Raw genomic sequence first — 24,211 nt, 5'->3', positions numbered from 1 at the left:
TAGCACGCCATCAACGATAATCAAAACAAGAAACGAAAAATAGAGAGAGAAAAGAGAGAATTTGTAAATAAAACAACCTCGAGGCCCAGTTCAAGGTTATTTGATTCATTAAACTTTTGAACAGGTAGTCTTCTCGGTCGTCTTTCATTTGACTTGACATAAATGTGCTAGTAGTCGACTTCGACCAGTTTTTGGACATTGTCATAGTTCAAGAAATGGACAGTGTTTAAATGGGCTTGAGAGAATGAGAGCAGCGATGCCACATATACAGATTTATCTGTTGTCACAGATTTTTCTTAATATGTTGATATAGATATCTGTTTATACAGATGACAGATTCAGGGAAAAAATATACAGATTTTTTCAAATAAGCGAAATATATTTTTAACTCTGGATTATATTTATTCATTCTGATACGCGCACCGAACCTACACGATAAGAAAAAAGTACACAACAGCCAGTTCACTTTTACCTACTTTTGACTAGTTTGTCTCCTTTTCTCCTACTAATGTTGTCAAAAACGGAGGAGCAAAACCACCCAACAGGGGTAGTAAAGTGTGGGAACCCAACGTTGAGTATAATCCTATTCACCTACTGTTGGGTACAACTAACTTACTTTTGGTTAAAAAGCCAGCGGAAAATTCCATACGAACTGCACACAAGTAAAAGAAAATTACTTTGACCCGCTTTATCTACTTTTGGGTTCCTGCACTAAAGTGCCGAGATGAGTGAAAAGAACTTACTTTTGTGTACTTTTTTCTAACCGTGCAAATAGCATTTTTCACTATACATACGTACACGGCGAATGAGAACGACCCAAATTTGAGTTTAATTCACTCATAATCGCCAAAAGTGCAGGAACTCAGCGATGAGTAAAATTTGTCTCATGGTTTCCTATGGAAAACCTAAAAAATCTGCCGGAAAATGAGGAAATTGCCGAAAATTTTATTCAGTCTCGGAGTAGTACACAGCAAAAAAAGTTGTTGAATATTACATCGAAACTGCTGCAACCAGGTCAATCCATCGGTTGTGTAATATCACATTGTACGATGTACATCGATTTTGCGAACAAAATTACATCCATTGATGTAATATTGTATCTGCTTTTTGCTATTACATCATTATTTCATACATCAGCTTGAATTACGTTGATCGATATTACATTTTTTTTTGCTGTGTACCAATAGACTGAGTGAATCCAATCTTTATTTTTCTCAAATTCGGGAATTTTTCCCTGGAAAATTACGAAAAATACAGATTATTATACATATTACTGTCAGCCAGATACACATAACAAATATAATATTATTATATTTTTACGGTGGAAATACAGATTGAAATTGGGAAGAAATGTGGCAACACTGAATGAGAGTTGATTATGCGTTTTCGACTGCTGCTGAGTGCTGACTCTTGTTGTTGTTTTTTATTTACGTCTTGAACTAAACTAGACGAAGGAGCCTTGGGACAGTGATTCATTCTTTAGCTAGTGCTGGAAGCGTCTGGAAGTGATCCGTATTTTGTGCTGACATGCAGTTTTGCTGGTTCTAATATTGCCAGATCATCGAAAAGAGGAGTCATTGGGCTATACTCAGCAAAGTGAGCTAGACGTGTAAGAAGTGCGTCTGCTTGTGAAATTCGATCTTATAAAAAGTTGGTTTTCGAAGCCTACCGAACTCACTTGGTGTTTGCCTGTATCGATCAGCAGGAGTTAATTTTGGAAAGTTGGTCAACTGTTTACCTACCTACATAACTTCAAGGACGATTTATTCAATTCGTTTGTCGATTGAACAGGTATTTGAAAAGCGGAAATAATTATTGGTTTTATTTTTAACGCGGAAAGTAGTGCACTTGAAAAATTACCAACAAAGAGAAGACGAGTTGCTGCAGTGAAAACAAAATGGTGTTTCCCAAAGTACTGAAAGTTACCGTCCTAAGGGAGTCTGGAGAGCAGGAAAACTTTCTTCTGTCCGTCGGTCGGTATAAGCTGGTGTGCCAACAATTCGACGATCTCAAGAATGAAATCGTGGGCCGCTACCCGGAGTTGCTGCAGTACGAGGACATTCGATTCGCTTGGATAGGTAAGTAATTTACGGGAATTAGCTGCTGGACTAGGAAAGGAAGGGATTTTCCCCGTTGTTTCGTAACTGCGCATTTTCTGTTTTTCTTGTGGTTCTGCAAGAGAAAAAAAAAAATTCGTTTTCGTCATAAATGGTCGCAGTGCTGCCGGAATAATTTTAGTTAATGTTTTGTTTTGAAAATATATAGATGATGAAAGTGTTGCTCAATAGTTGACAAATCGTATTAAATACGTTCTATATAATTTGTTCTATTTTCACGCAGATGATGACGGCGATGAGATCATCATTCTGAACCATCTCGATTATGTTGACTATATGAATTTGGACGCATGCAGTGGATCAATGCAGAAGCGTCGTATCTATGTCAGAGGCATTAACAAGTTGGAACAGCAGCAGCAACCTAAGGCTTCTGAACATCAGGAAGCACCTATGGAACAGGATTCCGTTTCCAGGCAAGAATCCGTTCCGAAAGAAGACCTTCCGGTGCATACCAACATCGTTTGTGACGTTTGTGACGAAACGATCCATGGCCATCGGTACAAGTGCATGCAATGTTTCAACTACGATTTGTGTATGCGCTGCGAGAGCCGATTCCGTCATAAGGACCACATGATGGTCCGTATCCCGACTCCGGAACTCAACCGGAGAGCACCGTTTCGCCTGTTTGAGAAGCTCCGAAGTTTTGCCGCCGAGGTGGGAGCGCAGCCGGGATTCGCGGCTGCCTACGATGTCCGTGAGGATGATTACGAAAACTCCAAACGGTCCAAACGCCACCACCGTCGACACAGGTGAGTTAGTCAGATATAGGTGAATGCTTGGTTTGCTGATAAAAGCTTGAAAATGCGGAGATATTGATAAGATATCGCAGAAAAGTCCCAAATCAAAAATGCTCCAATCGAAGGCATTTTCTTTTTGTTTCATACTTGAGTGAAGCTGACAAATACTGTGATTCATGGCTAGGTTTTGATTACACAGTAGCAGCAGACAAATTCATTTTTTTTTCTCGCTGTTAGATGTTCCAATGAAAGAAGAGACACGTATCAAGTAGAAAACCAAAACAATTTTAACCAAAATGGTTTCCTGCTGCAAATGTGTATATAATTTGAATTTAATTGTACATGAAGGTAGGTATTAACTACTGCTGTATGGGAAAAGTATACATTTAGATAAAATTGTAATATACTACAAAATTTTGACGAAATGCGTGTGATTAGGTGCTGCAAAGAATTATGGCTGTTTGCGTTAGAATGTGAGATAGATGAACAATTAAAAAATACTACACTGCACATAAAGGCATAACAATCACATCTTTGCTTGGATTCATATTCAAATGGGACTGTTATGCGTTTCTGGGTAATATAGCAATGTTGTACATAACATGACCATGCATAAATTATCGTTGAATTTTGTACGATTCGAAATCAAAGCTAGGTGAAATTTTCATCATAATTTCCATGGTATTAATCAAAAAATTACCTTGGTTTTCTGCTCATTATTATCATGGAATTCTTTATATAATTACCTGAAAACTTTCCTCGTAATTACCTTAAAATTCTTCTTGAAATTCCTTCTAATGATTTCTTCGGAATCCGTTAAAACCATCCTGAAAATTCGATTTCTTTGAATTTTTATTTTTTTAATTTTATTTTGAACTGTAGTCAAAACTTTTCTCAGAAACCCTTTGAACATCTCCCAGTGTTTGGAAATCTGTCAACATGCCATTGAACTACCGTGTGTCAGGTTCGTAACTGGTCATGAATAGATATTCACAAATGAGTGAAGTGTCAGACACCTTTGCCGAATAAGAGTATTCAGTTTTGTAGCACCAAATGAATGAACAAAACGAAGAACGATGGTTGCACAAAAAAAAAACGATCTCAACAGTTCACCGAATAACGCGTTCAATGATTGTATACAACTTTGAACTGCACATATCTTCTCTTCGTGTCTACCGCACAACATTGCCGTACAGATCCATACAAAGCAGTGGATGATACATAAGGAATCGCAAACGTCATCTTTCTGCCGCACCAACTCTGGCAGTAGCACAGCGCAGCTAGGTACACAAGAAACATTCCTTCGTCCTGCGGTACCTTACGAGCGAATAAGGGTAGAAATAATCGAAGAAATTGAACGCGGATAAGTTAGTTAGTTTTGATTTATTATGAACACGGATCAATGTCATGGTCGGTTTTAAATGAATGAAACTAAATTCATATACTGTCAAGAAAACTCTGAAATTAAAGTTATATGAATAGATAACTTCCTGGTATCTTCGGGGAAATTGTTAACTGTCCTTCTTTTGGTACAATGTGTCTTCCAGCGGGGACACCGTAACATCCGTAAAAGTGGTAAATTCATGAAATTGGAGTTAGAGCTGCGCAGTTATTAGTGGAAGCACTTATTGGTGAGTTTGGAGAAAAAATATGGGGTTTTGGTCCAAATATGTACCCTGGAGGGCTAAGGCTGTTCCATTAAAAGATCCGGAACATGCGTAAAAGTGGTCAATTCATTAAACTGTTTCTAGAGCTCCATTTTTTTTTTGCGAACACTCTTGTTGATGTGTTTTTCGAATTAATTTCATATTGTGGCCAGAATATTGATGATCAAGAAGAGGTAAATAAATTAAACTGGTCCTAGAGCCCCATGGTTTTTTTGCGCAAGCACTTGTTGATGTGTTATCTGACTGAATTTGGCATTGAGGCCAAATTATGCACACTGGAGGCCACAAACAAGTTGTTTAGATGATCCGGATTATCTATAAAATGGTCAATCAAGCTTGCTACAACGTATGAAAAATCCGTGAATGGGTGTCTTCAGGAAAGTTTTCATATATTTTTTGGACAACTTTGCAGTGACCTTGGTCATAAGAACAACTTTGCAGTGAACAGTTATTTCTCAGAATGCCAAAATCTTGAGATATGATACATGCACAAGCTCTTACGTACACTAGCGCAGTGTACGTAAGAGCTTGTGCATGTATCATACACACTTACTCACTAAGATGTTGTTTTCGTGTTCGGTAAATTTTACCGAAATCAGAAAAGCTGAACGTTCTGTAAAACTTTGACCTTTATTTTAAAGGCTATTGAATTTGAAAATAATATCAAAACATTTTCAACCTTGTTTAAATTATCAAATCTTGTCATTTTAGTGGAGATTTAGTTTCAAAGTAGCTGAAAAGCAATTGAATTGAATTGCATAAATTTTACCGAAAAGTTCAGCTGTTCGTATTTCGGTAAAAATTACCGAAGTCGGCGATAATTTCTAAGAGTGTATTGTCCATCATTTGAAAGGACTTGGCTAGTTTAGCAACTATGTATGTAGAAGCCTGTATATTCCAAGTAAGTCAGGATCTTGTGATAAAGCACATATGCAATCCCAAGCAACATTTTAAGTTTTATAAAATACTATAAAACAAAATTCATAAAACCCTGGTCAAGAAAGCTTTGCCATTGATGCATCAACCAAAACCTCATTGATGCTAGAATCTGTCTAGTTGGCCCACTCTGGAGAAGGTTCTGAAGGGTCTATTTTTGAAGCTCTTCAAGATTGATTTACTGCAAAATGGTTGTACGATAAACGCATTGAGATCCATTTCAAAACCGTATTTAAGCTACAATAAAAGCTATTTGGCAACAATTAAAACCATTATCCGAGCCATTTACCCTAGCTGCTTGCTAAGTTCACTAGAAAAACAACAACCAAGAAAAAAAGGATTCATAAATACCATCCGATCTTATCAAAATAATTCAATAAAAACTGATCGTAAAAAAATCCTGGTGAATTTCCAAAACTATAAAATAGTTCTCATGAAGTGGCCTAGTTTTAGGTGCCATATAAAATTTGATGTGAAATGTACGTTATTTTACATTAAGAAAAAATATATTCTTCAGATCGATCATTAAGCTTAGCCAAGATTTTTGTTTCTCATGATTTTTGCATTCTAAATATTTTCTCATTGCTAAATTAATTAAAATAAAGTTATATCCAAAGAAATATAGATTGAAAATCTAAGATTGTAAAAAAACCAAGGGGACGAAAGTAATCTTTTCAACATTTCTTTTAACGAATTTCAATAAAATTTGCTTGATTTTCTCAAATTTGTTTTGGATAAAATCGATTCGTTTTGAATTAACGCGCGCATTTCGATATTATCCGATTTCATCCACTATTCATCGATAATCTTCAATGTGTTAGCAGCATTATGCTGATATTATTTTTAGTGTGTAGCGTGATGTGACCTGTCACTTGCTTTTGTGATTGTTTCAAACCCTTCAAGCTACAAGTACCAACTCTGGAAGCAACGAAAATATCTGCATGGAGAGTTGGTGACCAAATTTACTACCGGCATTGATGGCCAAACATGACCAAACCATAGATGCCATATCGATGCTTATGTTCACCGGATGCCAGGCAAGCTTCGGTTCACGAGGAAAAAGCATTAAAATTTTGATTACAAAAGCTAATTCACCTTTTTGTATTGTTGGTCGAGATTCCACGATGTTCCTTTCTTATAAACAAACGGGTGTCACCGTTACTTGTCATGATAATTATAAAGATGTGATCCGATAACAGAGATGTGAACGATACAAACAGATACTATCCGTGTTTAGAGATTTAAGCTAGATTATATCCGATATAATCGATAAAATGGATTTGTTCGACTATGAATCGATTCATCGAATTGTAGAGTTAGTTTTGGCAACATTTGAATAAATCTGGGACTTTCGTCCCCCTCGAAAAAATCAAACAAAATAATTGTAATATGGTGGAGGCATAAAAGTTGATTTTCATGAGCCATTTGTGAAAAAGTTATTTTGCTTTCAAGAAATCCTTAACAAATTCATAAGGTTTTGAAATGGCTTTTTTGAAGAAAACTTGCAGACTGAATTGTATTTATCTAAAGCCATTTTGCTTGATGGTACCCGTTCCGCCGGACGTGCTGGTTCTAAATTTTACTGAAATCGACTTCCCTTCGGTCGTTAGCATCGCTTGAATTTTTCCTCCAACTTCGTTTATCCTTCGAGATATCCTTGTTATAAATTTGGTTTTTATTCACTATGAGGATCCATCCTTAAAGTTCAATTTGTAAACAGAGGAGATGCCAAATGATTGCAGAATTGTTACTTGGGATAGAGTCGCGTAACAAGAGCATTCGCAACTAACCTGTTCTTCATGTAGAAGGCCTTGTCCACCGGGGAAAAAAAAATTGAGGACTGTATTTTCCAGGTTCATGAGATATAAATAGCACATAAAAAAATCTCATATATACACTTACGCTACCTAGTGTCTGAACTCTGAACTTATATGTCCACCATCCGAAAGATCTTAGTCACCTGAAAATGTTTGCCGAACACAGTAACTTGCTATATCGCCGGGATCACGGGGTATTCCATTTTTGAACCAATTAAATCAAATCCCACATGATACGTGTATTAAATTTACGGGATTCACTCGTGTAATCGAAAAAAAAACTCTAGAACAACGTACTGCGGACACGAGACGAGGCGCCCACTGTTGTGGCGACGGTGCGGCATCATACAACATGCCAAAAGATCATGTGGATGAAGTGTGGCTTAATGTGGACCGTACACGATTGCTTTTATTGACAATAATCGTATTGTCAATACATTCAATATTGACGTCAATGCATCGGTATTGACAATATTTCTGTATTTACATCATCAATATTAATGTCAATAATTCCCCTTCGCGTCAATATATTGATACGTGTGGGGTTTGCTTAAGGCAAGCCTCGACAAGCTTTTTTACCATGCTAACAGATGCCACTCCGCCGCCATATCAGAAACTAACTTGACTAACATCATGTTGACGTTCGCCACATGCAATGTTTCAGCATAATGTTTTGACATGCCACATCGCCGCCACAGTAGTGGGGCAGTGGGTGTCTGACATTAATCGAGGTTGCATGCATGTTTTGTGGAATGAGAGGAATGTTGTCATGATGTTTTGACTTGCTAGCACATGCCACATCACCACAACAGTGGACGACACCTTAACATCGCGACCAATAAAGAAAATTCAGTGAAGAACATGATGGTTACTAGCGATTAAATTTTGTTGGAAATCCTCTGAAAAAGTTTTTAGGAATATAGTATTTCAATGGTTAAACTTCTTAAGAATATATACGCAAAATTAGGAACCTGACAATACAAAATCTCCCCTAATAACCCACGTAATTCGATGTGAAAAGTTAATGTTCACTTTATGCAACAGCTTTTGACCATTCATATTCAGTGTCATTACATGTTGCTGAACATGAACCATTCGCCAGTGTTATACTGCGATACGCAGATGTATCATGAACAGAAACTAACGAACACAATCCATGCCGAATGGTACACACGAATATAAAGATTCTTTCGATGATACCGTCAGTAGTAAATCGTTTGTGTGAACGTATTTGATCATCGACGCAGCAAGATTTATTTTTCTCTGTTTCTTTATGTGCCATGATTCGTTGTCCCGCCGATACAATGAAATCAGTTTAGTTTACTGACACATGGGGGTTCAACGGTTGCGGAAATACACGTGAATTATTCAGTGAACAGTGAAAACTTCAAACACTGACATCTCCTCAAAAATCGCCTAGAACTTCCATCATAAATCATAAACTTCTGAGTTTATTTGAAACTTTCCTTTGAATTTCTTTAAATTCTGTCATGGTATTCTTTTGAAATTATCTTCTGAATACTCTTTAAATTCTGTTTGTAATCCTCTTTGAATTCTCATCAGAACTCTCGGAATGTTAATTAAAATTCATCTGCTATTCTCCTCACAATCGTACAATTCTTTTCAGAAGCAGCTAGCAATTCAGCTTAAAGTTTTCCCACAATTCCTATGAAATTCTTCTAAGAATAATCTAGGAATAATTTTCTTCTCCTCAGAAATATCTTGAAATTTATCTCAGAATTCTTCTTTATTTTAGAATTATCTTGGGATTTCGGTTGGAATTTCTGAAAATTTATTTTGTTCATCCTCAAAACTTAATTTCTTTTTTTAATTCTACTTCAAATTCTCGGTATTCTCGTCAGAATTTTATAGAAAATTCTTTAAATTGTAAGAACCCTGAATATTTTTCAGGGCCTGTAATAATGATTTTTTTTTTTAAATCTGGGATCCTAAATATTTTTTTTGTTGAAAAAAAAATTACAATTCTTTATTTTTCCTTCATCTAGGATAACGTTTAAAATAAAATTCGCGCCAAATCCGCGCCAACCATGTATTAAAACCGCGTCAAATCAGCACGATTGTTCAATTTTTTTTATTGAGATCAAATGATATCTAAGATGAATTCTAATTAATTTATTGATTTACGATACATTTTAAAGATGAGACTTTTTTAACTGCTCCAGAATTTCCTGAACATACACGAAATTCTTTACACACTTAGATTCATTTACTGGGTTTTTGAATTGCTAAAAAATCAATAAAAATTCGGTGTATTACTTCTGCGTGAAGTCAACGATATACATAGTTGAAGATGCTAATTTCAATTAACAGACTAAAGTGATAATTTTTATACCTACGATAGATGAGGAGATAAAAGTATAGAGTTGATATTGAAGTAATGAAATTGGGTTGTTAGCGGAATGCTAAATAAAACAGCAAAAGGGTTTATCTTCCATTTAATTCCACTTAATTAATTTTTGTATCCATGACAGATACGTATTTCGACTACAATGTGCAGTCTTCATCAGTGTCATTCCCACTAAAGAACTTATCAAAATCTAACCCCCTTAAGTACTCATCCCCTAGGTAAAAAAGTCAAGATCATAGGTATAAAAATGAAACTACAATGTGTTGAATCGGAACCTACCTAACTAATAAAAACCAAAGATTTAAGTAAGCTAAAGGAGAAAAATCTATACAAATCTCTTATAAGGAAAATCCCCAAAGGCTTGGTAGCCATCATAATGAAGTAATGAAATTGGGTTGTTAGCGGAATGCTAAATAAAACAGCAAAAGGGTTTATCTTCCATTTAATTCCACTTAATTAATTTTTGTATCCATGACAGATACGTATTTCGACTACAATGTGCAGTCTTCATCAGTGTCATTCCCACTAAAGAACTTATCAAAATCTAACCCCCTTAAGTACTCATCCCCTAGGTAAAAAAGTCAAGATCATAGGTATAAAAATGAAACTACAATGTGTTGAATCGGAACCTACCTAACTAATAAAAACCAAAGATTTAAGTAAGCTAAAGGAGAAAAATCTATACAAATCTCTTATAAGGAAAATCCCCAAAGGCTTGGTAGCCATCATAATGAAGTAATGAAATTGGGTTGTTAGCGGAATGCTAAATAAAACAGCAAAAGGGTTTATCTTCCATTTAATTCCACTTAATTAATTTTTGTATCCATGACAGATACGTATTTCGACTACAATGTGCAGTCTTCATCAGTGTCATTCCCACTAAAGAACTTATCAAAATCTAACCCCCTTAAGTACTCATCCCCTAGGTAAAAAAGTCAAGATCATAGGTATAAAAATGAAACTACAATGTGTTGAATCGGAACCTACCTAACTAATAAAAACCAAAGATTTAAGTAAGCTAAAGGAGAAAAATCTATACAAATCTCTAATAAGGAAAATCCCCAAAGGCTTGGTAGCCATCATAATGAAGTAATGAAATTGGGTTGTTAGCGGAATGCTAAATAAAACAGCAAAAGGGTTTATCTTCCATTTAATTCCACTTAATTAATTTTTGTATCCATGACAGATACGTATTTCGACTACAATGTGCAGCCACCAGTGATGTTCCCGCTGATTTTGTTGAGTTTGGACTATTTGCTGTAAATCCATAAATGGTCTCATTGGCTGCAAATAAACTGAAACGTTCGTTTGTCCCTGGTCCTGATGGTTTGCCTGCAGTTATAACATGCCGTTGTATTGCCGCTTTAGCACAACCGTTGTGTGATATCTTCAATCGCTCACTTCAGCAAGCAAAATTCCCTCGCATATCGTTTATGACACCCATTTTCAAACGTGGTGATCGTTACAATGTTGTTAACTATCGGGGAATCACGAGTCTCTCAGCTGTCTCAAAATTGTTTGAGATTATAGTGGGAGGAGTTATTCTCGATGCAACAAAAAGCTACATATCCACTGATCAACACGGATTCATGCCCGGACGATCGGTTACCACCAATTTGTTGAATTTTACGTTGAAGTGCATAACAAGTATAGAGGAAAAAGCGCAAGTCGATGTAATTTATACCGACCTGAAGGCGGCGTTCGATAAAATTGATCATAACATACTGTTACACAAGTTGTCTTGGAGTTTCTATGCAATTGGTTTTTTGGTTGGAATCCTACCTTTCAGAGCGTGTACTTCGAGTGAAGGTTGAGGGTTGTGTATCTTCGCCGTTTTCAAACAACTCTGGAGTTCCACAAGGTGGTAATCTCGAACCGTTGCTGTTTATTCTGTTCTTCAACGATGCTGCTTTGGTTCTGGGCGAAGGATTCAAACTGGTCTAGGCAGATAATTTAAAGCTAAACATTGTGGTGCGCACACAAGAAGATTGTTGGCTCGCAAAACTCGCTGACTTTGTTTGCCGATTGGTGCCAGAGAAACAAACTCCAGAACAACATGTGAAAAGGGCATATAAGCTTTTTGTAAACAAACCTTCTTATGCCCTTTTCTCGCCACCCAACGCAAACCTTTAACATCACCGGGTAGGGGACACTTTCCCCTTCCCGATGATATTGCTGGTTTGCGTGGGCGACCTTCGGTTGGTGAGAAAAGGGCCTACAAAGGTTTGTTTACAAAAAGCTTGTATGCCCTTTTCACAAGTTGTTCTGGAACTGACTATTAGCGTGGAAAAATGTCAGATAATCACGTTTCACCGCATGGTACATCCATTTTTTTGACTATCATATCGACGGCGATACTCTTACCAGAGTTACCAGTGTGACTGATCTAGAGGTTCAACTAGACACAAAAATGACTTTTGATTTACACCGTTCAGCGATCATATCGAAAGTAACGCGACAGTTGGGCTTTATTTCCAAAGTTGCGAAGGATTTTTCGGATCCACATTGTTGGAAGTCATTGTACTGTGCACTTGTCCGTCCAATTTTGGAAAATGTGTCCGTCGTTTGGCATCCTCAGCATTTCACGTGGTGCCTAAGGATCGAACGGGTTCAGAAACGGTTCATTCGTCTGGCACTGAGAAACTTGTCTTGGAGTGAACCTGACAATTTGCCGCCGTATCCTGATAGATGCCGACTGTTGGGCTTAGACGCACTGGAACAACGACGGAAAGTACAGCAATCGTTGCTTATTGCTAAGCTGTTGAATGGTGAAACTGATGCCCCCGACCTGCTTGCGATGTTGAACTTTCGTGTGTCGAGCAGATCTCTTCGGAATACAACGCTACTGCAACCAAGTTTTCACCGAACCATGTTTGGGAACAACGAACCAATCTCAGCGTGTATTCGTGCGTTTACGACTGTCGAAGAGTTTTTCGAGTTCAATGAACCAACCGAACGTTTTGTAAATCGGATTAGGTCTGTGTTAAATTAGCTCGAATTTTATTCATTAAGACTAAATTGTCAGATGAATTATTTTAAATACAAATAGTCTCATCATCAATTAAAACAGAGACGCTCTCATTTACTCGATTCCGCGAAATTACCATACATTTAGTTTTACTTGTATTCAATTTCAACTGCTTATACTTCAACCATCTACTTAGAGAACGCAAATCTTCATTCAAGTGTAAAACGGCATCATCTAAATCCTTAGCTGCAATGCATAACACAGTAGCATCTGCAAAAAGATTAATGTCGCAAAATCGTAAAACACGTCGCAAGTCATTAATATACATAATAAATAACAGGGGCCCTAATACACTTCCCTGGGGCACTCCAAGGGTATTCCCCACGGGACTGGAAACAGAATCATTAAAAACAGTCCGTTGAGTTCTGTCAGACAAATAGCTTTCAAACCATTTATATGCAGTACTCGTAATTCCAAATCGCTTGATTGATCTTAACAATAAGGGCCTAGAAATTGTTTCAAAAGCGCGTTTAAGATCCAAAAAACAGCAACAATCGTATCTTTACACTCCAAGTTATTTTTCCACTTCGCTAATACCAAATTCAACGCGGTTTCACAAGAATGACCTTCCCAACATCCCAATTGTTCTGTTATCAACAAACTATTACTATTTAAATACTCCAACAGCTGGCCTTTAACAACAAGTTCTAAGATTTTCTCTAATGTGTGCAACAAGTTGATGGGACGAAACTCTTCGGCTTTAATCGTTCCTGCAACTTTTTGAATAGGGACCACTAAGGATTCCTTCCAAATTTGTGGCACATGTCCAGTTTGTAATGATTCATTAATAAGGACCAGCAATATGACATGAAAGCAATCTTGAATAACTCTAGCATTAACATTAACTACTCCAGCCGATATTTTTTTTTGCTTTATTATAGAGACTGTCAGCCTTTAGCTGGTTCGTCTCTTTGAAGGTAAGGGGCTCCTGAAGGGGTCCCCGAGAGAGAAAATAAATAAATTACATAGTGTTTGTTGCAGAGTTTAAGGATCTCAGAGTTCTGTGTCGATTGTTGTAACAGTAAGGAAGGTGAACGAAGTTGTGGTTAATTTCCGAGAGAGAGAGTCAATATCCGTAGCCTGTGGGGTTGTCATCGTTGTTCTTCCGTTTGACATGTCGTTTAGAGAGCTGGTGATGTCCAAGTGCCGTCGTTCGTTCGTTGTCGTGTCATTGTTCGTTGTGGGGTTCTACGTAGATTGATAATAGCTTGTGTCTTTAAGGAAGTCGAGAAGTGATCTTTCCCTGTCTGGGTTATTGGATAATGTGTCTCTGATGCTGAGACCGATACCGTATTGGTTTTGATGTGCAGGGCAATTTATTATTTATTTTGGTTGAGCACCCCATACATTGTTTGTGGAATCCATCACGGGATCCGAGATCGTGTGAGAATCTGGTGTAGCCGCAGCGTAATTTGGACAGTACTCTCTGGTCCTTCCAGTTTTTGGTGTCGGACCAGCATTTCGTATCTCCTTTTATTTTCCGTAAGAAAGGGTCTCGGGTATTAGCCCATTCCTTGTCCTATGCCGAAGCGATGGTCGTTTTGATCCAGGGACTTCCGGTTCCACTGGGGTTTTCGATCTGCCGATCGCTGCCAGCTTGTCCGCAGCCTCGTTCCACTGATATTGCAGTGTCTGGGAACCCAGACATATACGGTGTTACTGTTCGAAGCCATTCTGATTGCTTGCACCAACGGATGTCGGTTCTTCGGACTCTCAAGGGCCTTCAGCACACTGGCCGAATCGGTAATGATGGCCTTCCAGGAAAAACTGGACTCCGTAATGGCTGAGAAGATGGCAGCTGCCTCAGCCGAGAAGATCGACGTAGGCTTAGGAAGGTCTCTGCTGGTATCTAGGTTGGGGCCGAAAACGCCATAGCCGACTTCGCTCGCTGTTATTGAACCATCCGTATAAATGAGCTCGTATTCATTCAGCGTTGTTCTAATGAGCTCGTTGAAGCGCGGGACCACAGTGTGGGGGCTCAGATTTTCTTTGGTTGGTTTATTTAATGCTCATATGATCTTAGGTGGAGAGTAGTCCCACGCTTCGTCTCCGACCCAGTGGACCCTGGACACTGGGGGAGGTTCTGGTGGGTGAAAACTTGAAGGAGCTTGTTTGCCTCTTTGAGGAGGAACACTCCCTCGTCATCACCGGTCGTCTTCTCCAGGAAGGCTTTGGAACATACGGCTTTTGCGAATATCTATCGAAAGGAGAGGATTCCAGCCTCGACACACGTGGATGCTGCGGGAGTGCAAGGAAGAAGGCCGGACACACGGCGGATGCATCGTTGAAAGTTGGTGCGAGTTTATCGGTTACGCAGCCCAACGTCTCGGTTATTGTTGGTGTGCTTGCTGGTAATAATTCGTAACATGTTCAATCGACTTTCGCATTGTCCAGGCGATTTTCCTAATGAAAAACAAATAACTCTAAGTTCATCTAATGCAATTGGGTGAAATACTTCATATCTACAACTACTATTAACTGACTGTTTTATTTCGTCAGGTTCATCGACCAATTTAATTGATTGATTAACCAATGAAACACTGTCTACAAAATAATCATTAAACTTAGCTGCAATTACTTGTTCTGACTGTTCTAATGTGCCATTAAAAGTTATGGACCGCGGTTTGCAATTACTAGGTTTTAATAAAGATTTCAAAATTTTCCATAACTCTTTGCTGTTGTTTTGATGCTGATCAATCTTCCTTTGAACATACTCACAACAAAGGTTTCTTTATCGATTGTGAATACTTATTACGCGCGATTGTGTACCTAGCCCAATGATTGTCATTATTTGATCTACAAAACTTTTTGTGCCATTTGTCCCTTTTCCGTTTAAGACGCAAGAGATCCAAATTGTACCAGCTTTTGCTCAACTAGTTGATTAGTACACGTTTTCAAAGCGTTATTAAGAACAGCTGTAGATTCATCTAAGTTACCGGCCGCGAATGGAAAATCCACGCTCCTCGCAACAAGATTCGAAACAGCTTGCTTCGAATATTTCCTCCAGCACTTCAATTTTACAAAATTATCGTTATCGTTAACATGGTCTAAGACAATAATCACTAAGGTCTCATGATCGGTTATTTTCAAATCAGTATCCGTAACTGAACAAAAGGAATCAAAATTGGAATAAACGTGGTCAAGTTCTACTCATTTCCCGTTTGCTTAAAATTAAAAAAACTCAGCTAAACGCTTCAAATGATTCGAATAATTGTTATCACGTCAATTAATGTTAAAATCCCCAAGAACCAGTTGCCATCAATAACTTCGTTGGTACGAAGGTTGAATTGAACTGATTCTTTGACATAAATAGAAACACCACCAGTGTGTCTAGAATGTGATAAACAAGCAGCAACAATATATCCCGGAATACTATACTGATCAAAAGCTTCAGTTTCTACAATATGAGTTTCAGATAATAAAACTAAAAGAGGACGTTTTTCCTCAACAATCTGACGTAATGCTACGTAGTTTGTTGACAACCCCGCAATATTCAAATACAAACAATCGAACTGATTCATATTCCTGGAACTTGGCTGCTATTTATTGAAACACAAGCTGCTTTTCTTCTAATCATTAATAGAGCAAACAATGCTACCGAACGAAGTCAATAAGAACGCGTGATATGAATGTTTGCACCCAATATTCTCAAATACAAATGAAGCGCTCCGACCGAATCAATTTTGACGTAGGACTACGTCTTTGATTTCTATATGGGGGTACACTTTGTGAAAACCGAAAATGGAACATGTAACAAATTATGAAAGATTTTGAACGTTAATAACTCAGCTGCCGCTGGACCAATTTCAATAATTTTATCACCAATCGATCAGAAATATGGCTACGCAACGATAACAATGCTTCCGAATGTTGATTTTCTACAAGAAACTATTGAAACAGTGGTAAATGTCCAGCATTGTCCAAAAGCGTCAAATAAACTAACAAATCCACCAATTACGTACATGCATATGCTGCTTCCCCAACACAGTCATCAGAGAATCATTCCTAGACAAAACATGTCGATGTAGCATTACGACGAGGTTTGGTAGTTCAGTGGTTACCGTTTCTGCTTACTGAGCAGAAGGTAGGGAGTTCAATCCCAGGCCTGTCCCCTCCTTGCAGTTTTTCACTTTGCCTTATTCTATCTCCACTAGATTTAAATAAAAAAAAACAAATTCTGCTTTAACCGATCGCATCACTTACCACAGTGAATCCTAATCTAAAAATAACCTTTCTCACTCACACAACTATCCTTCCCGAGACAGCCGTGGAGATGAAGAGGTATTCTCGGTCTCTAGTAACAACCGGCTGTCCATTGTAGTTTTTATCTTCATCCGATAGGCCGAAGTGAATTCATTGACGTTTCAATGCATTAGGTCGAGTTTAGAATCCGTAGGCCGAGTTTGGCGTCAAGAAGCAGTGTTTGACTTTTAACAATATCTCAACAATTGGTTGCTCTAATCTGTACGGAAAGGTAAATAAATTTGGAAGCCATCAGTAATAATAATATTCCGTTTTGTGCTAAACTACACTAGATTGAGAAAGACTAAGCGCGGGTTGTGCCTAATAGGCCGGAAATGGGGTAGTTAATCCTATGTATTTTAAAATGTATTTTTTTTTTAAATATCCTTACTAAGAAAATTATAAAATTCCTTAAGTAATGATGAGATTCCCTCGTAAACTTAGGCTCAAGCAGTTTAAGAAATATATTTTTTTTGAATGAATTACATCTATATATCTCTAAAAGTTCTTCCAGAAAGCCCTAATGTTTGCATACCTTTCGTCAGGGCTTTCATTTGGCATGTTTTAAATTTATCAGAAATATTGGATTTAAAAAAAATAGTATTTCTTATAGGAAAAAGTCTCAGCTTTTAAATGACATGCTAAGTTTTTCAATTGGTGGGAGGTTGGCTTAAGAAAAAAATCCAATTTAGCGGCTAATTTAAATATGACCCTGGCAAACGAGAGAGCTACGTAGGTTGAAGTCAATCAAGAGAGCAGCATTGAGAAGATTTACGAAGTATCGCACGCTTCCTCTGAAACTACATTATGTGAGGCTGAATCACATGTACCAGCGAGTCAGTCGTGAATGCTTTTCAAGTTTCCAACGAGGCATCCAGCGCAAACTTAAGCTACTCCCGAAATTCTTTTGGAACTACGTGAACTAGCAACGCAGGGAATCCGGCCTCCCATCGTCTATGGAATTCAACGGAGAAGTTGCTGGCACCGTTCAGGATATATGCCACCTTTTTTTCCGAAAAGTTTGCCAGTGTATTGACTAATGAGATACTAACTGACGACCATATTAACCTGGCTGCCACACGGTCAGAAAAAAGTACCCAACGGCCAGTTCACTTTTACCTACTTTTGACTAGTTTGTCTCCTTTCCTCCTTCTAATGTTGTCAAAGACGGAGAAGCAAAACCACCCAACAAGGGTAGTAAAGTGTGGGAACCCAACGTTGAGTATAGTCATATTTACCTACCTTTGGGTACAACTAACTTACTTTTGGGTAGAAAGCGAGTGGAAAATTCCATACGAATTGCACACAAGTAAATGAAAACTACTTTGACCCGCTTTACCTACTTTTAGGTTCCTGCACTAAAGTGCCGAGATGAGTGAAAAGAACTTCCTTTTGTGTACTTTTTTCTTACCGTGCAGGAACGTTCCAGTAAATGACCAAACGCTGGGTGCAATTGATGTCAATGCTGAGATGATTTCTAAGGCCGCGACTCTGCTCAAGTCATCCTTCAATCCAGGACCTGATGGAGTTCCATCTGTATTTTTGAAGAGACATATTGCTAGCTTGTTAATTCCGCTTCTTCGCCTGTTCCGAATGTCTCTCTCCAGTGGCATATTTCCATCTTGCTGGAAATTTGCGCACATGTTTCCCGTCCACAAAAAAGGAAGGAAACAAGCTGTGGATAACTATCGAGGAATTACATCGTTAAATGCCGTTTCGAAGCTATTCGAGCTAGTCATCATGGAACCGTTGCTGTCCCATTGCAAGCAGTATTTGAGTGCTGATCAACATGGGTTTACTGTCGGCCGCTCTACAACCACCAATCTGCTGTGTCTCACATCGTATATAACCGAAAGCATGTCGGATCGCTTTCAAACGGACGTTATTTATTCAGACCTATCCGCAGCATTCGACAAGTTGAACCACGCTATTGCGATTGCTAAACTCGGCAGGCTCGGTGTATGCGGTAATCTTCTGAGTTGGTTTCGATCATATTTTACCGGTCGCCAACTAAAGGTTGCCATAGGAGATTGCAGATCAGCTAGCTTCTTCGCCACATCAGGTATACCTCAGGGAAGCCACATGGGATGGGACCGTATTTTTATACTGTACTTCAACGACGTGCATCTGGTCATCGAAGCTCCTCGGTTATCATATGCAGATGTCCTCAAAATCTTCCTACGAATACAAATCCATTCGATTGCTGACTGTCACTTTCTTCAACGTCAGCTGAATGTATTCGCTAGTTGGTGCAGGTTAAACAGAATGGTAGTGCTCCGCTATTATGCGTTATCACGAAAACAACAACCGATAATATTTAGCTATGACCTGCTTGGCTCGACAATCGAACGCATGAATCAGGTGAAAGACTTGGGTGTGATCTTGGATTCGCAGCTTTCATTCAAGCAACACATTGCATATGTTGTCGATAAGGCGTCAAGAACTTTAGGGTTCATTTTTAGGATAGTTAAAAACTTCACTGATATCTACTGTCTAAAATCTCTCTATTGTTCGCTTGTTCGATCGACGCTTGAGTATTGTTCAGCAGTTTGGAACCAAAACTACAACAACGGTGCCGAGAGAATTGAATCTGTTCAACGTCGCTTTCTTCGTTTTCCGTTGCATAGATTGCCTTGGAATTATCCGTTTCGATTACCCAGTTACGAAAGTCGTTGTCAACTTATCGACCTAGAACTTCTCCGGACTAGAAGGACAGATTGCGAGACTATCCTGAGGCAAATTGACCTGAATGTTCAACCCCGACCGCTTCGTAATAGCCTTATGTTAAGACTGCCTCTACGTCGCGCAAATTATGGAGCATACGGTGCGATTTGCGGACTGCAGAGAACATTCAACAGAGTTGCATCTGTTTTCGACTTTCATCTCTCCCGTGATGCGCTTCGTCGAAAGTTTTCTTCTGTTTTTCACCGGCAGGAGTAACTGACTATAAGATATATGTTTTTTAATGTTTTTTTTTATGTTATGACCATGCTTGAATGTATTTTTTTTGCTATAGTTGATAAGCTTAACATCATTGGGACTTCATCCAGCCTGTTGATGTAAAACAACAATAAAACAATAAAACCGCCAAAATGTCTAAACATGCCGAATGAAAACCCGGACGATTTCCTTTCTAATGGTATCATTATGGTTTTATGCAATAATTTAGATAGGGTTAACTACCCTATTTCCGGCCTATCAAGCAAAACCCCTACTTAGTCTTTCTTAATCTAGCACAGTTTAGCACCAAACGGAATGTTATTATTACTGATGACTTCCAAATTCATTTACCTTTCCGTACGTACCGTAAGATTTGATAAAGAGAAACCAATCGTTGAGATATTATCAAAAGTCTAACACTGCTTCTTGAGGCCAAACTCAGCCTACGGATTCTAAACTCGGCCTAACGCATTGCAACGCCATTGAAACGCCAATTAATTAACTTCGGTCTATCGGATGAAGATAAAAATTGATTCAGTCGGAGCGCTTCTTTTGTTTTTTGGGAATAATTGGTGCAAACCTTCATATCACGCGTTCTCATTGACTTCGCTCGGTAGTATCGTACCAAATGCATAATTGACTTGTTAACTCTGAAATCATGGATTTATTTGAAGTTTTTTGCTCGATGGGCCCAAAATGGGCGATTAGGACGAAGTAGTTCTCTACCCTACTATAATAATATACCTATTATATTAATTAAAATCATCCAATATTTTAAAACCTCGAAAAACCGGTGAACCGGTTTCAGCGAGAATTGCATATTATTAATCAACACTCATTTTCCACCCGCAGCCGGGACCGAGACGAATCCAAGGAATGTCGCGAAGAAAAGGAACGCAAGGAACGTAAGCAACGCCGCGAGCGGTGCGCCAAGTCATCGGAAGAACGCCGCGGTGGTCATCGTTACCGTTTTGGGCATGGGTTTAACTTTTCACATCTGATCAATCAGGTCATCGATCCGGCCAACATCCAGTCGGCATTCATTTCTGCCGATGCCGCAGCTGCTGCCGCCGCTGCCGCTGCGGAATCCGCGGAGGAAGCTGCCCGTGCATCAGTGGCCAACTGTCCTCTGTTTGCGACCATGTCAACGAGTCGCTCTGCTACGACTTCCACTTCAGCTTCGGCCTCAGCATCAGCATCGGCTTCGGCTCCGACTCAACAACCGGAGGCTAAAACTACTTCTGGTGATGCACCACATCAAGAAGCTTCAGCATCTTCGCCCGCGAACGAGGAGCCGCAGCCGAAAAAAACCGCAACATCAAGCGCTGCTTCCTCGAGTAGCCCCAAACAAATCGACATGATCGATCTTTCCTGGCTAGCTCCAACCCCTGAGAGCATTCAGAAAATTAATCAAACATTTTCAAAGATTTTGGATCCACTTGGAATGAACATCGAAATCCGTGCCAATAGCGCAGCACCGAAACCAGCCCAGACGCAAACTCCGACGGAGGAAAAGAAGGATAAAACCACGGAAACGGCCAATACGCCTACAATGAGCACTCCCAGTCAAACTCCTCCAGGTGGGGCTGGAACTAGCAGCAAGGCAACTGAGATGGATCCTATCGTTGAACTAGAAAGGAAGTTGGAAGCTGTTTTGATGGCGGAGCCACAGTTGAAGAAGAAGTTGGGAAAAATGGATGCTAGCTTGACGACCAGCGACGATGATGATTGCTCTTCGGTCAGCAGTGTCTCGTTGTTAAGTGACAATGATGATTCCATTGGAGCCGCCGCTCGATCGGAAAAGAGATGGACCCTGGTAGATATCCCTGTGGATATAGAGGAAACGTCACCAAAGTCGACAGAGAGCGTAGAAGTCGCTGGGGAAGCTACTAATGTGCATATAGTAGAGCCGATTGCCTCCGCATCTTCTATGCCGGCTACTCCAGCTGCAACTGCGGCTGGGAGTTATCCAGAGGCAGGTTCCGCTTCATCTTCCAACAATGGAAGCACCTCCAAACCAATAGATTACGAGCAGTTGGGTAAGGCATTGAAGCAACATCTCGAAGCCGAACAACAAGCAGCTGCATCGACCAAAGCCACTTCGACTCCACCTACTCCCGCTTCCGCTCCGAAAGAAGTAACACCATCCCCTCTTCCAGCAGTTATGGTTCCGACTGTTCAAGCTACACCCATCGTGAATGCCATCTACAGTCACAGTAAGTCAACCTACATCACACCAATACTAGTCGGGAGCTGTTTGTAATCGACTTTCTTTTTCAGAGCCTCACGTTAATCACGCCGTTCATGCCATGATGGCCATGGGCTTCAGCAACGAGGGAGCTTGGCTCACTCAGCTGCTTGATTCTGTCAATGGGGACATCCCGAGGGCGCTCGATCTTCTGACACCGCATAGGATTAATCCCTGAAGAATTACTAACTGTTCTTCTATATGATCTTTATATTCTATACTATTCAGTAGTTTTACATGTTACATCTGCTTAATCTTAGAGAGATAAGGGAAGAATAGTAGCAATAAAAACTAACAAAGATTGGCTATTGCCACATTCACATGTGGTGTTATATTGATACAAAATAATTACTAGTGATTATAATGAAATGGTGATTGCAGGTAGAGAATAAGGATTTGAAACACAAACATATATTTTTTTAAACCCTATGTTTTGAGCACTGTAATGAATCAAATTCTTTTTTAACAACCATTGGAATTTGTGTTAATTTGAAGGCTGTTTTTACTCATATATTTTAAATAATCAGACTAGTGTCAAACAGTACACTTTCTTATGTATCGTTTAATGTAATACAAAAAAAAATGCAAATAATATCTTTTGTTGTTGTCCTTTTTTAATATCACATCCAAGACTAAATTTAGTAAAATACTGGCCATTGGTCGAAATCATCTTTTTAAAAATGAACCTTTCACGGGACAAGAGTTCCACCCCTATATTTATGAATAAAATTATACAAAAATATCAAAGAAATTGCTTCATTGCGCATTTAAGTCTTCGGTAATACCCCGTAGAGACTAAGGCTTATATCATGTAATATACACCCCAATACAGAATAGGGGTGATAGGCTGTCTTGCAATGAGCGCTCATACATAGGATTTCCAGTGAAAACTAGATGTATGAGTGCTCATTGCAAGACAACCTATATTACATGATATAAGCCATAGTCTGTACGGGGTATTAGGGGTTGGCACTCTTACCTCATTGCAGTTTCAAAAAAGTTTTGAGATGACAAACAAAAAAAAAAAAAGGTTTTCGAGGGGAGGAATGTCGGAGGTCGAATGTCGATACCTTAAACGACCTTTGCTGGAGAGGTAGTTACGGATGATTTTAACCAGTTGTAATGGGAAGTTGAAGTTACAAAGCTTGTACACAAGTCCGTCATGCCAGACATTGTTAAATGCCTTTTCAACGTCTAGCAGGGCCATGGCTGTAGACTTGGATACAGTTTTGATACTTCGGATATTATTTATCACCCGTACTAGCTGGTGATTGGTGAAGCTGATAGTGGAAGCGATTTAGCAGACCCTTTTGTAGACGAACATTTCGGCTGCTCTGCCAGCGCCAGTGGTGTAGTGGTAAGCGTGACTGCTTTCTCACTCCAATGGTTCTGGGTTCAATCCCAGCCGAGGTCGGTGGGATTTTTCTGAGGCATAAAAATCTCTGGTCACGTCTTCCTTCGGAAGGGAAGTAAAGCCGTTGGTCCCGGCCCATGTGTGTTTTAATGGGTTCGATACCGTACGCAGGTGATTTTTTTTTTTTTTTTACAGGGGGGAATCTGCTTCCAGACATCTGAGAAGATAACTCAGGGTGTGGGGATGGGAGAAGTAGCACTCCCGACCCACTAAACCTTACCCTGTGCTCTAGGCCCTTGCCTTCCCCGGAACCGCCCGAAAGCATTACGTCATGGGAGGGGGCCGGTTGCGCTACGGCGCATCACTAGACGTGACACTCGCTACTGCACAGTGAGCAGCTGTGCAGGGCCTTCCGCTTCTTGTTCGCTGTTAGTTGTTCGCCTGAGTTCTAGAGCAGACGTGATAGCCAGCCAACTGTCCAGGGCCAAACAGGATAGATGTGACCGCTTACCAGCTGCGTGTGCTAAGCACTCTAAGAACCCGGTGTCACTCCTGCCTTTGCACAACGAGGGTTTGTGCAGGGCTTATCGACCTCCTGGGACGAGCTGGATGGGGTTCCAGCGTCCTTACTCTGCGGTAGTTCGTTTAGCCGCAATATCTCTCCCTTGGGTTGGGTAGCGTTTCCAGGGCACACCACGAGGAGGCGAACTACTTCATGCCCCCTACAAGGTGTGAAAGCTGCCTTCCTGCACATTCG

The 24,211-nt window shown here is 39.5% G+C and overlaps 1 protein-coding gene across 1 annotated transcript; it reads left to right on the top strand.

Moving 5' to 3' along the window:
- The first annotated feature begins 1,448 nt into the window (after window positions 1–1,448).
- ref(2)P (refractory to sigma P) lies at window positions 1,449–22,663 on the top strand. Its single transcript, XM_065232907.1, has 4 exons — window positions 1,449–2,078; window positions 2,341–2,866; window positions 20,705–22,068; window positions 22,133–22,663. Exons 1-4 carry the CDS (start codon window positions 1,898–1,900, stop codon window positions 22,276–22,278), a joined length of 2,217 nt encoding a protein of 738 aa, XP_065088979.1. The 5' UTR covers window positions 1,449–1,897; the 3' UTR covers window positions 22,279–22,663.
- The last annotated feature ends 1,548 nt before the right edge of the window (window positions 22,664–24,211 follow it).

The sequence above is a fragment of the Ochlerotatus camptorhynchus genome, unplaced genomic scaffold, assembly GCF_037179485.1.
Source record: "Ochlerotatus camptorhynchus isolate MF236.1 unplaced genomic scaffold, CSIRO-AGI_Acam_v1.1 ptg000379l, whole genome shotgun sequence".
Classification (NCBI taxonomy): domain Eukaryota; kingdom Metazoa; phylum Arthropoda; class Insecta; order Diptera; family Culicidae; genus Ochlerotatus; species Ochlerotatus camptorhynchus.
Note: the sequence above shows the minus strand (reverse complement) of the source record. Positions and strands in the feature narration are given on the sequence as shown.